Below are 14,106 nucleotides of genomic sequence, written 5' to 3' on the forward strand. Positions count from 1 at the left end.
TCTCAACCCTATAGAAAACCTTTGGAGGGAGTTGAAAGTCCGTGCTGCCAAGCGAAAAGCCAAAAACATCACTGCTCTAGAGGAGATCTGCATGGAGGAATGGGCCAACATACCAACAACAGTGTGTGGCAACCTTGTGAAGACTTACAGAAAACGTTTGACCTCTGTCATTGCCAACAAAGGATATATGACAAAGTATTGAGATGAAATTTTGTTTCTGACCAAATACTTATTTTCCACCATAATATGCAAATAAATTGTTAAAAAAACAGACAATGTGATTTTCTGGATTTTTTTTTTCTCATTTTGTCTCCCATAGTTGAGGTCTACCTATGATGTAAATTACAGACGCCTCTCATCTTTTTAAGTGGTGGAACTTGCACTATTGCTGACTGACTAAATACTTTTTTGCCCCACTGTATATTGCTCTGCACCGTTGATTATGGCCCCATAGATGCTCCATATATAAAGCTGTACTATATAGAATGCTACTGGTGCTGCAATAAAAAAAAAAAAAATCACATACTCACCTCTCTTGCTCAGGACACCAGCGCTTTCAATATTTACCTGCTCCTCGTGCGGCTCCGTCTCCAGCATTGACGCTCAGCAGAGGGCGCGCACTGACTACGTCACAGCGCCCTCTAACCTGAGTGTCACTGCTAGAGGACGCTGCAGACGGAGCCGCACCGGAGCGAGGAGCAGGTAAATATCGCGCAGCGCTGTGCTCCCCTTACCTGCTCCTGGTGCGGTCCCTGCTTCCCCGGCGCTGCAGCTTCTTCCTGTAATTGAGCGGTCACAGTTACCGATCATTTACAGCAATGAATATGCGGCTCCACCCCTATGGAGGCGGAGCCGCCTATTCATTTCTGTAATGAGCGGTGCCATGTGACCACTCAGTACAGGAAGAATCTGCAGCGCCGGGGAAGCCAGGGACTGCAGGGACCGCGCCAGGAGCAGGTAAGTATAATTACACAGCCCCCGCTCTCCCTCACCTGCCGACCCCCGGGTATATGACTCGAGTATAAGCCGAGGGGGGGACTTTCAGCCCCAAAAAATGGGCTTAAAATCTCGGCTTATACTCGAGTATATACGGTAAATCTAATAGTCCCCTTAGGAGACTTGAAGCTGCTATCATGTGTAGCGTAAGTCATGATCTCCTATGAACGCTGGCCACAGCACAGCGGTCTTCTGCAAACCCCCGCTGTGATAATATCCTATCAGAGCTGTACAATCAAAGGTACCAAAGGATGTGTCTTCTGGCACCCTTCCGGTTTTCACAAGTTAAATGCCGCTGTCAGTTTCACAGCAGTATTTAACATGTTAACTGCCGCTGGTGGATTGCGTATCCACTAGTGATGAGCGAATATACTCTTACTCGAGATTTCCTCAGCACACTCAGGTGTCCTCTGAGTATTTGTTAGTGCTTGGAGATTTAGTTTTCGTTGCCTCAGCTGAATGATTTACAGCTCCTAGCCAGGCTGAGTACATGTGGGCGTTGCCTGGTTGCTAGAGAATCCCCACATGTACTTATGCTGGCTATCAGATGTAAATCATTCAGCTGCGGCAATGAAAACTAAATCTCCGAGCACTAAAAAATACTCGGAGGACCCCCGAGCATGCTCCGGAAATCTCGCGTAACGAGTATATTCGCTCATCACTAGTATCCACCCACAGCTGTTAGAGGCACATGTCACCTGATCAGATAAGCGGTTATGTGCAGGGAAAGATGCAGACTTAGTGCCGAAGCCACATCAAATGCAGGGAGACGATTTTAGACGTAGCTATACATCCAAGGTCGTAAAGGGGTTAAAGGGAATTTGACCTTTCCCGGCGCACTGCAGTACTTGGCTCTGCCCTCAACAGTACAGACAAAATACGCCTGCGCCAGAGCCGCGGCAGGAAGATGAGAAGAGAACATCATCATATGAAGATGGGAGACGCTGGACCGGACCGCGACGCCCATCTTACCGGACCGCAAGCGGACCGCCACTGGATGAGTATAATCTAACCTCTCTCTCTCATCTTTCAGGATACATCGGGGCCTTATCTACAGCATTACAGAATGCTGTAGATAAGCCCCTAATGGCGGTGGCCGCAGTTTATAGGCCCAAAATTAGGTGACAGATTCCCTTTAACCCCTTCCCGACCTTTGACGCGTACGCTGCGTCATGAAAGTCGGTGCCATTCCGACCCATGACGCAGCGTATGCGTCATGGTTTGATCGCGTTCCTGCGGGTCGGGTGACCCGGGGTCAATGAAATGTCACTCGACCCGCAGGTACGTGAGGACCTCTAGTTGACCCCAGGGGGGGTGGCTTTGCCCCCCCGTGGCCACGATCGCTCCTGTGCCCCCTGTTTCACCCCCCTCCAGCTCTGATTGGAGAAAGCGTCCATGTGACGCTTTCACTCCAATCAGCGGTGGAGGGGCGGAGTGAAACATGTCTGACATCACTCTCCAGCTTCATCCCGTCCGTGGAAGCTGGAGAGTGAGGTCCCTGCGTGCCGCACCCGCCGCCGCCACTGCCAGATCGCCGCTGCCAGATCGCCGCCGCCCGCTGCCAGATCGCCGCCGCTGCCAGATCGCCCCCTGCTGCCTGATTGCCGCTGCTGCCGCCTTCCGGTACTCCCCCCTCTGCCTCCCTCTCCCCCCACCCTCCGATCCCCCCCCCCCGCCATCCGTTAACCCCTGCACTCCCTCCCACGCCCCAGAAATCAGCCCCCTGCCCAGTGATCACCCAGGCTCCTACATCTACCCTGCCCCCTCCTCCCCCCCCCCTCCCGCTCCTGACAGCCACCTTCTGACCCCCCCCCCCCCCGTGATCACCCACCCCAGTGATCACTCTGATCACCCCCTGATCACCCCCCCCCCCCCCCCCCCCCGCTGCTGCTGGCTCCTGCATTACCTTAGGCCCCTTCGCTTGACTGCTCCCCCGTGCCCCACTGATCGCCGCCTGTCCGCCTTCCCATCCACTGATCGCCACCTGTCCGCCTTCTGGTGCTCCCCCCTCTGCCTCCCGCTCCCCCAACCGTCCGATTTTCCCCCCCCTGCCATCCATTAACCCCTCCACTCCCTCCCACACCCCAGAAATCAGCCCCCTGCCCAGTGATCACTCTTCCTTGCTGCAGGCTCCTACATCTCCCCTGCCCCCACCTTCCCCCCGCTCCTGACATCCACCTTCTGCCCCCCCCCCCCGTGATCACCCGCCCCAGTGATCACTCTGATCACCCCCTGCCCCCCTGATCACCCCCCCACTGCTGCTGCCGCCTCCTGCATCTCCTCAGGCCCCTTCGCCTGACAGCTCCCCCGTGCCCGGCTGATCGTCGCCTGTCCTCCTTCCGGTCTGCTGATCGCCGCCTGTCCGCCTTCCGGTACTCCCCCTCTCTGCCTCCCGCTCCCCCCGCCGTCCGATCCCCCCTCCCGACCGCCACTCTCTCCCACGCCCCGGAAATCACCCCCCTGCCCAGTGATCACCCTTCCCTGCTGCAGGCTCCTACATCTCCCCTGCCCCCACATTTCCTCCGCACCTGACAGCCACCTCCTGCCCCCCACCGGTGATCACCCGCCCCAGTGATCACCCTGATCACCCATCCCCCCCGCGCTGCTGCTGCCGGCTCCTGCGTCTCCTCAGGCCCCTTCGCCTGACAGCTCCCCCGCGCCCCACTTATCGCTCCCGCGTGATCGCTCCCGCGCCCTGCTGATCGCTCCCGCGACCTGCTGATCGCTCCCGCGTGATCGCTCCCGCGCCCTGCTGATCGCTCCCGCGTGATCGCTCCCGCGCCCTGCTGATCGCTCCCGCGCCCTGCTGATCGCTCCCGCGTGATCGCTCCCGCGACCTGCTGATCGCTCCCGCGCCCTGCTGATCGCTCCCGCGTGATCGCTCCCGCGTGATCGCTCCCGCGACCTGCTGATCGCTCCCGCTCCCGCGTGATCGCTCCCGCGCCCTGCTGATCGCTCCCGCGTGATCGCTCCCGCGCCCTGCTGATCGCTCCCGCGTGATCGCTCCCGCGACCTGCTGATCGCTCCCGCGTGATCGCTCCCGCGCCCTGCTGATCGCTCCCGCGTGATCGCTCCCGCGCCCTGCTGATCGCTCCCCTTACTGCTGCTGCCGGCTCCTGCATCTCCTCAGCCCCCCACGCCTGAAAGCCCCCTCCTGCAGTAAAGTTTCACTAAACACTCACACATACACACACGCACACTAATAAAGCTTAGTTTTTTTACACGCACGCACACACAATGTCCCGCTCGTCCCAGTCACAAAGGCTGTACTCGGCAGAGGAGGCATATTCTTTTATTGCCTCCGAAGCTGATAGTGAGGGAGAGGACCCTACCTTTCTCTATTCCTCCCACTCTTCCTCCTCCAGTGACACGGACTTGCCACCACCACGAAGTCGCAGGACGAGAAATCGTCCGCAGCCCAGGGAAGAAGAGTCGGAGGCCGGGGGAGAAGACCCACAACCAAGTGTGAGTAACCCCCAACCTAGTGCTAGTCACGCCCAACCTAGCACTAGTACCCCCACCTGGACCCCCGTCCCTGAAAATTTTGCTCCACGGATTCCTGATTTCATTCCCCAATCAGGAATCCAATTTGAGACTGCCAACCTCAGGGAAATAGACTTTTTCAAAGTCTATTTCTCGGAGTCAATCGTCAGTCTCATGGTGGAGCAAACAAACTTATATGCCCTGCAATTTTTTGCCCAAAACCCAGTTTCATCATTTTCTGCTTGGAGTCCCGTTGACTCTGCAGAAATGTTGAAATATTGGGGACTGGTCCTTCACATGGGAATTGTGAAGAAACCAGAACTTCGCCAATTCTGGAGTACTGATATTTTATATCAAACTCCAATATATGGCATGGTTATGATTCGCAAGCGTTTTGAGGCGATTCATAAATTTCTCCACTTTAGGGACAACACGGACATCCTTCCCTGCGATGACCCGAATTTTGATAGACTGTTCAAAATTCGGCCGGTCATCGAACACTTCAGCAACAAGTTTGCTGAAGTGTACATTCCCCAAAGGGAAATTTGTGTGGATGAATCCCTCATCCACTTCAAAGGGAGGCTTCAGTTCCGTCAGTACCTGCCCAGCAAGAGGGCGAGGTACGGGATTAAGCTCTATAAGATCTGCGAGAGTACCTCAGGGTACACTCTCAGCTTTAGAGTTTAACAAGGAAAGGACACCAGGATCCAGCCCCCAGAATGTCCACCTGCTCTGGGGGTGAGTGGGAAAATAGTGTGGGATTTGGTCCACCCACTGCTTGATAAAGGTTACCATCTGTACGTTGATAACTTTTATACAAGCATCCCACTCTTTCAATCCCTCTCTGCCAGAGCTACCGTTGCTTGCGGTACCGTGCGCAGAAACCAGAGGGGTCTACCTTTGTCACTAATTGAGCAGGTTCTCCCAAAGGGTGAGAGCCGGGCCCAATGTAGTGGCAACATGCTTGTGGTCAAGTTCAAAGACAAAAGGGACGTCTTTTTCTTGACAACAATCCATGGTCCCGGCACCACGGCCACCACCGTTCGAGGTACCACAGCACAGGTCCACAAACCGGACTGTGCGCTGGGGTACAACAAACACATGGGGGGAGTTGATCTTTCTGATCAAGTCCTCCAGCCCTATAGTGCCATGCGGAAGACAAAGGTGTGGTATAAAAAACTGGCTGTGCACATCGTACAAATGGCATTGTATAACGCATACGTGCTATCACGATGTGCAGGTCAGACCAACAACACCTTCCTTCAGTTCCAGGAGGCGGTGATAAAGGCCCTGATGTTTGGAGACGAGGAAGGAGCGGGCCCCAGCACTGCTGGAACTCAAGGTTCCCGTATGGTACCAGGGCAACATTTTCCCGGTGAGGGGCAAAAAAGAAAAAGGTGCCGGGTATGTTATAAAAGGGGGATAAGAAGGGAAACTCGTTTCCAATGTGAAACGTGTCCCGACAAACCTGGACTGTTTGGATGAATGCTTCAGAATTCATCACACGTCCGTGGACTAGCCACATCCTGATATTCGACTACAGCACTCACCCACACCAGGCTGATATACACAATACACCACACACACCAACCTGACGTACACTACACCACACACCAACCTGACATACACTACACCACACACACCAGCCTGACCCTACGTCAGGTTGGTATGTGTGGTGTAGTGTATGTCAGGTTGGTGTGTGGTGTGGTGTACGTCAGGTTGGTGTGTGGTGTGGTATACGTCAGGTTGGTGTGTGTGGTGTAATATACACCACACACACACCAACCGGATGTACACTACACCACATGTACACTACCCACCAACCTGATGTGCACTACTCCACACTCGCCAACCTGACCCTACGTCAGGTTGGTGTGTGTGTTATAATGTATGTCAGGTTGGTGTGTGGTGTGGTGTACGTCAGGTTGGTGTGTGTGTGGTGTAATATACACCACACACACACCAACCAGACATACTCTACACCACATGTACACTACCCACCAACCTGATGTACACTACTCCACACTCGCCAACCTGACCCTACGTCAAGTTGGTGTATGTGTGTGTTGTAGTGTATGTCCGGTTGGTGTGTGGTGTGGTGTACGTCAGGTTGGTGTGTGTGTGGTGTATACTACACCACACACACCAACCTGACGTACACTACACCACATCCTGATGTACACGACGTACACTACACACCAACCTGATGTACACTACTCCACACTCGCCAACCTAACCCTACGTCAGGTTGGTGTGTGTGTTCTAATGTATGTCAGGTTAGTGCGTGGTGTAGTGTACGTCAGGTTGGTGTGTGTGGTGTAGTATCCAACACACACACACACCAACCTGACGTACACTACACACCAACCTGATGTACACTACTCCACACTCGCCAACCTGACCCTACGTCAGGTTGGTGTGTGTGTTGTAGTGTATGTCAGGTTGGTGTGTGGTGTGGTGTACATCAGGTTGGTGTGTGTGGTGCAGTATACACCACACACATCAACCTGACGTACACTAGAACACACACACACCAACCTGATGTACACTATGTATGTCAAAAAGTCAAATGGCGCTCCTTCCCTTCTGAGCTCTGCTGTGCGCCCAAACAGTGGTTTACCCCCACATATGAGGTATCAGTGTACTCAGGAGAAATTGCTCAACACATTTTAGTATCCACTTTATCCTGTTGCCCATGTGAAAATGAAAAAAATTGAGGCTAAAAGAAAATTTTTGTGAAAAAAAAGTACTTTTTCATTTTTACGGATCAATTTGTGAAGCACCTGGGGGTACAAAATGCTCACTATGCATCTAGATAAGTTCCTTGGGGGGTCTAGTTTCCAAAATGGGGTCACTTGGGGTGCTCCAATGTTTAGGCACACAGAGGCTCTCCAAACGCGACATGGTGTCCACTAAAGATTGGAGCTAATTTTTCATTCAAAAAGTCAAATGGTGCTCCTTCCCTTCTGAGCTCTGCCGTGCGCCCAAACAGTGGTTTACCCCCACATATGAGGTATCAGTATACTCAGGAGAAATTGCTCAACACATTTTAGGATCCACTTTATCCTGTTGCCCATGTGAAAATGAAAAAAATTGAGGCTAAAAGAAAATTTTTGTGAAAAAAAGTACTTTTTCATTTTTACGGATCAATTTGTGAAGCACCTGGGGTACAAAATGCTCACTATGCATCTAGATAAGTTCCTTGGGGTGTCTAGTTTCCAAAATGGGGTCACTTGTGGGGGTGCTCCAATGTTTAGGCACACAGAGGCTCTCCAGACGCGACATGGTGTCCACTAAAGATTGGAGCTAATTTTGTCATTCAAAAAGTCAAATGGCGCTCCTTCCCTTCCGAGCCCTGCCATGCGCCCAAACAGTGGTTCCCCCCCATATATGGGGTATCAGCGTACTCAGGACAAATTGGACAACAAGTTTTGTGGTCCAGTTTCTCCTTTTACCCTTGGGAAAATAAAAAAATGTTGCTAAAAGATCATTTTTGTGACTAAAAAGTGAAATGTTCATTTTTTCCTTCTATGTTGCTTCTGCTGCTGTGAAACACCTGAAGGGTTAATAAACTTCTTGAATGTGGTTTTGAGCACCTTGAGGGGTGCAGTTTTTAGAATGGTGTCATTTTTGGGTATATTCAGCCATATAGACCCCTCAAACTGACTTCAAATGTGAGGTGGTCCCTAAAAAAAATGGTTTTGTAAATTTTGTTGTAAAAATGAGAAATCGCTGATCAACTTTTAACCCTTATAACTTCCTAGAAAAAAAATATTTTTTTTTCCAAAATTGTTCTGATGTAAAGTAGACATGTGGGAAATGTTATTTATTAACTATTTTGTGTCACATATCTCTCTGGTTTATCAGAATAAAAATTCAAAATTTGAAAATTGCGAAATTTTCGCCAAATTTCCAATTTTTTCACACATAAACGCAAAAATTATCGACCTAAATTTACCACTAACATGAAGCCCAATATGTCACGAGAAAACAATCTCAGAATCGCTAGGATCCGTTGAAGCGTTCCCGAGTTATTACCTCATAAAGGGACACTGGTCAGAATTGCAAAAAATGGCAAGGTCTTTAAGGTCAAAATAGGCTGGGTCATGAAGGGGTTAATTGCTATGAAGCACCTAAAGGGTTAGTAAACTTCTTAAATGTGGTCTTGAGCACTTTCAATGGTGCAGTTTTTAGAATGGTGGCACGAATGGTGGCACTTTTGGGTATATTCTGTCCACTTCAAATGTGAGGTGGTCTCTAAAAATTGATTTTGTAAATTTTGTCAGAAAAATTAGAAATCGCTGATAAACTTTTAACCTTCTAACTAAATAAGAGAAAAAATTATTTCAATGTTGATGCAGATGTAGACACACAGTGAATGTTATTTATATTATTATGTGGTATAACGCTCTGGTTTAAAATTGAAAAGTTTGAAAAATTGCTCCGTTTTTTCAAATTTTTTGTCAAGTTTTCAATATTTTCATAAAGTACAATGTGTCATAAAAAATATCTGAATTACTGAGATATGTTGAATTGTTCTAGAGTTATGACCTCATAAAGTGACTGGTCAGAATTGTAGGTTTAAGATGGCAGGTGGATGGGCTTCCTGCAGGCACCATATTGCCTACCAGTGCACACCAGCAATTCCATGATCTATGCTCGCTCCTGCCGCTGCTGCTACGGTAGGTTGGTGCCTGTGTAACACAGCTGACATCTGCCGGGAGTGTTGCAGTCTCAGCTGTTGAGCTTGCTTCATACCAGTGTACTTGATGTGTTACTACTACAGGGGTCAAACCTAATTTAACTAAAATTGATTATTCTTAGTAATTTCCTTTTTTCCCACCTGGTATCCACTTGACGCTTTCATTGATGCTCTGTAGCAAAATTTCCTAACTTGGCATCTGGTCTGTTTCCACAGTCCGTGCGCTGGAGAAAACAAGATCTAATTCTCGGCTTCAGTCAAACTACTCTTCCTCCGACAGCAGCCTTTACACCAATCCCAATGGCAGCACCATATCCGCCTTCGATGGAGGATCTGACTCTAGCTCCGAGTCCGAACCCGAGGAACCCCAAAGCAGAAAGAAGATTCGGATGGAAGCGAGTTAAGCAAACGCAAGCAATAAAACCAGCATCCTGTACCAAGCTTATCAACTTCAGACCCTCCATAGCCCTTAATAGCCCCTGTTCAGCTCCTGTAAGGACTTCTGCCTAATCTTATTGTTTGTCCACTCCCCCAATACTTTTTTTTTCTTTCCTATTCCCATTGAACAACTGGACTCCATCTTTTTTCACTTATACATCTCCCCCTTCCTATATGTTATTTAAACCTCGTTAACCCATCCATGCTTGCGATAAAACAATTCTGCACTCGGCAAAAGTTCACTGTTGAGCTGTTACCCCATAGCCCCTGTCTACATTTTTTACTTCTGTACAACAGGTATCACAAGGTGAACAAGGCAGATTAGAACAACACACACAGACCTTTTCTTTTTACAGTTTTGGAGCAGTTAATGTGCCACATAAAAAATAACAGTCCAAGCACTTGACGTTCTGAGCAAAAATAATTTGGCACAAATTCTGTAATTGCTAATTGTTTTATTTTACGTTATATAAATTGCAAACTTAAAAAAAAAATATATGTATATTTTTGCACTTGTTTTCACATCCATCAAACATCTTCACCTACGGCTTTGTAATCAAATTGAGAAGGCATTCATGGTGTTCTCTCATAGTCTCTGGTTGGGATTCTTATTACCGATTATTTCCTCTGCCAACTCTCGGATGTTAAATATATGAATCTACATCAACCAAAAAGATCAAGATTGTTTTCCTCTCATATTCTCTGGTTTGGCATTTTGAATTTCGATTACAGAATAGAGAGGGCAGAGGATGTGATAGAAAGTAAGAATTTCAACCAGAGGCTCGGCAGTCTTTGTGTTCTTGGCAGATGAGAAGTCAGGTTACAGATCAGATTCGGTAGAGCAATTAATCAAGACGACAGATGAAGATTCACCGTACAGATCGGTGTGGGCAGGGGAATTAGTGTGAATCCTCATCTACCAAGAAGACCAAGATTGTTGTCTTCTTAGTCTTTGGTTGGGATTCTCAATTTCAGGGTTGACAGGAAATAATTAAGAAGAATCCCAACCAGAGACTACAGGAAAACAACAATCTGGGTCTTCTTGATCACTTTACTACTTCTGCTCACTCTGATCTATAAGGTGAATCCTAATCCAACAAGATCAAGATTGCTGCCATTGTGCAGCGATAGGAACGCATCTCCTTGCTGAGCTTGGGCTATGGTGATGCTCAGGAAGATGCCCTCATATTTACAGATAGGACTTTCTTGAGAAAACACAACGGTATCTTACTACTACTGGCATTGAAGAAAACTTTTTGATTTGACCAACTTTCAAATTGTGCGTGCGTGTTTCTGTATGTATTTTCCAAAATTAAATGTGTTTTATTTGACAGGTAGTCGTCTTGTGTAATGTTTCCATGTGGATTATGCCTGGTGCCTCCTCAGTGAAAAGTCCTAGTTGCCTACCTGTTCTAGAAGAGGGGCTCTGCTTTGAGAATAGAACTTTGATCATTGTATCAAGCATCACTTAAGGTCTTGTCATGATTGGAGCAGCTCGATCACAGGGATCGAGTCACCATTAGTCTTTATTCTATAGTGTGAGATCGGAGGTGCTGTGTAGCCATTGAATTGATAAGTTAGGAGTATAATCTTCCTTCTCCTGTTTTCCAATCTTTAGAATTCATTAAGGGAGTGTTCTGTTAGTAATTGGCCAAGTCTATTTTTTTTTCCAGCTTTTCCCCTTTTTTTGTTTAGAATTTTTTATTTTGTTTTTTTAGCATTTTTCTAGTTTTGTTTTTTTAATTGTATTGTTTTTTGTCTTTTAATACCGCCATTTAATGGAGTCAGTGAACCCTTCCTTTCTGGCAAAAAAAAAAAATTGCCATAATGTAGTCTGTAGTCCTGGATCACCTAAAACATAGAATAATAGCTCCAGGTACCATAGCGAATGTAAATCCTTGCATCGTCCAGATAATTCGGCAGGGGTGAGGGGGTATGCTTCGTTATTCAGCACCCTATAGCCAAGCTAAATTTGCCACTTAGCAAGGTGACATTCCCTATGGATTGGTAATGGGCATGACTTTAATTTGCCAGCACATTTCTGTAGTAGTACCGTCTAGTAATCTCAATTAAAAAAAAATATATATATATATTTAATATGATTGTTTTATGTATAGGTAAATCTAATATCTTGTGGTATCAGGTGCACTGCGATTTTCGCACTCAATCAATAAACTTCTACTGACTTTCAAATAATTTTCACTATTTAAAGGGGTTGTCCATGATCGAGAAAATATGAGCCCTAAGAGGGTGTTGGGGGAATAAAATATAAGAAAATTACCATTACTAACCAATGAAATCCAGCATTGCTGTGTTGGTGCTCTCCACCAGTCTTTATTTACCAGCAATTGAGCAGGAAAGTAATGCTTCTTTTAATATTTTATCCCCCCCCCTTCCTCCATTGAGTTTTATTCCCTTGCAGATCAACAACCCCTTTAATTCCGCTATTATATAGCACATTATATGAAATTGGTGGCAGCTATTTTCCATTGAGCGTCTGAGAAGGACGTCTTGGTTCGTGTGTCCTTACGTGTGCATGCAGAAGATAAATTAGATAGCCTTCAATACAAGGCATCATTAGGTTATGTATATGTCTAGTTGTCAATCATTCGGTTGTTGCAGGTTATACAAATTATTATTTTTTTTTTATTTTTTTTAAATATTCTCTGCGACTGACACCACATTTGCCAGAGAGGTTCAGGATGGCCAAGCCTGTCACATAGCTTATATTATTATGGTTCAATGTTGGTGAATAGTAAATTATCATTTTCCTATTATTTTTTTAATTTCTTTACATTTTTAAAAATTTGTGTGCTCAGTAAAATGAGATACTTTTTATGTTTTCTTCCCGCCTCCGCCCCATCCTCTTTGAAATACTAGGTATATTGTATATAAGTCCAATTGGCCATCTCAAAGTAATATTCACCTTTACAATAAAACTATAAATAAAATCTTATTTTATCCTTAAAAGCCTTTGCTTGTTTTTTCTGAAAATTGTCATGGTCAGTTCAACAAACTTTTTACGTAAATTAATAGTACATGAGATTATAAGAAACTGGTGGCTCTTAATACGGCTTCCAATTACATACTTAAAACTAGCCATTCCGTCTACCAGATCCAAGGAGTTACCCTGGCCTCCAGGTATCTTGTCTCACACAGGAACTCGTGGGTTGTGTCCAAGGTTTTCCCGGTGGGACCGTCTGGCAATAAAGGCAAATCAATGCCAGGAGGTCAGGGACAGAATTGTCAGGCTGAAAGGTAGTCAAAAACGGGAATCAAATTGGCAGAACCAGAGGAGAAAAACGGAGCTGAACCAATAAAAACTATAACTGGCAACTACTGGGAGTTAAAGTAGGGTGTGGTGCTGTGCCACTGGCCACAGTAGGGAGCAGATTACTCCTGTTGGACAGCACACTCACACATAGGGTGTCATACAGATGTACAGTTGTGTGAAAGTGTTTACCCCCTTCCTGATCTCCTATTCTTTTCCATGTTTGTCAACTTAAAGGGACTCTGTCACCTGAATTTGGCGGGACTGGTTTTGGGTCATATGGGCGGAGTTTTCGGGTGTTTGATTCACCCTTTCCTTACCCGCTGGCTGCATGCTGGCTGCAATATTAGATTGAAGTTCATTCTCTGTCCTCCATAGTACACGCCTGCACAAGGCAAGATTGCTTTGCGCAGGCGTGTACTATGGAGGACAGAGAATGAACTTCAATCCAATATTGCAGCCAGCATGCAGCCAGCGGGTAAGGAAAGGGTGAATCAAACACCCGAAAACTCCGCCCATATGACCCAAAACCAGTCCCGCCAAATTCAGGTGACAGGTTCCCTTTAAATCCGGGGTGGGAACCCCAGGGCCATTTACGGCCCTCGATGACCTTTTATCAGGCCCCTGAGCAGATTCTCAGGGATTTGCATTCTGGGGCACGTGTATTTTGATTACTACCAGCTCATTAATTTCTTCTTGCTCTGTTAGCATACACACGCAGTGTTCACTACTGAACACTGAAGGGCATGCAATGAAAGATTACGTCCTGACACCAATGCCAGAGTCAGGATGTACTTTGTGGGTGGAAGGATAGTATAAATATCCAAATGGCCCTTGGCAGAAAAAAGATTCCCCACCCCTGACTTAAATGTTCCAGATCACAAAACAAATGTAAATATTAGCCAAAGATTACGCAAGTAATCACAAAATGCAGTTTTTAAATGAAGGTCTTTATTCTTAAGGGAAAAAGAAATTGATGCAAATTTATGATCGCAATTGCCAATACAAGTCAATGTGTGCGAGAAAATAATCGCACGGCACTCGGACCATGCGTGTGACATCCGATTTTTACTCACCCATCTCCTAGAAAGCCCAACCTTTCTTCAGCCAAGTACAGTAAAATCACAGCGTGACAAGTCAGAATAGAATAGATATAAATACAATACAAAGCTACAACTATATGCGAGACATATATAATTAGTACAGAGCTTGTGTA

General features: G+C 46.8%; 1 protein-coding gene across 1 annotated transcript in view; it reads left to right on the forward strand.

Moving 5' to 3' along the window:
* Positions 1–12,589, forward strand: part of MAX (MYC associated factor X) — a 66,153-nt gene extending 53,564 nt beyond the window's left edge. The window contains exon 4 of the mRNA XM_069726400.1: positions 9,398–12,589. Coding sequence (XP_069582501.1) covers positions 9,398–9,585 — 188 coding nt within the window. The 3' untranslated portion in view covers positions 9,586–12,589. The remainder of the gene's footprint in view (positions 1–9,397) is intronic.
* Positions 12,590–14,106: the final 1,517 nt, after the last annotated feature.

This window comes from Ranitomeya imitator, chromosome 1 (genome assembly GCF_032444005.1).
Source record: "Ranitomeya imitator isolate aRanImi1 chromosome 1, aRanImi1.pri, whole genome shotgun sequence".
In the NCBI taxonomy this organism is placed as follows: Eukaryota; Metazoa; Chordata; class Amphibia; order Anura; family Dendrobatidae; genus Ranitomeya; species Ranitomeya imitator.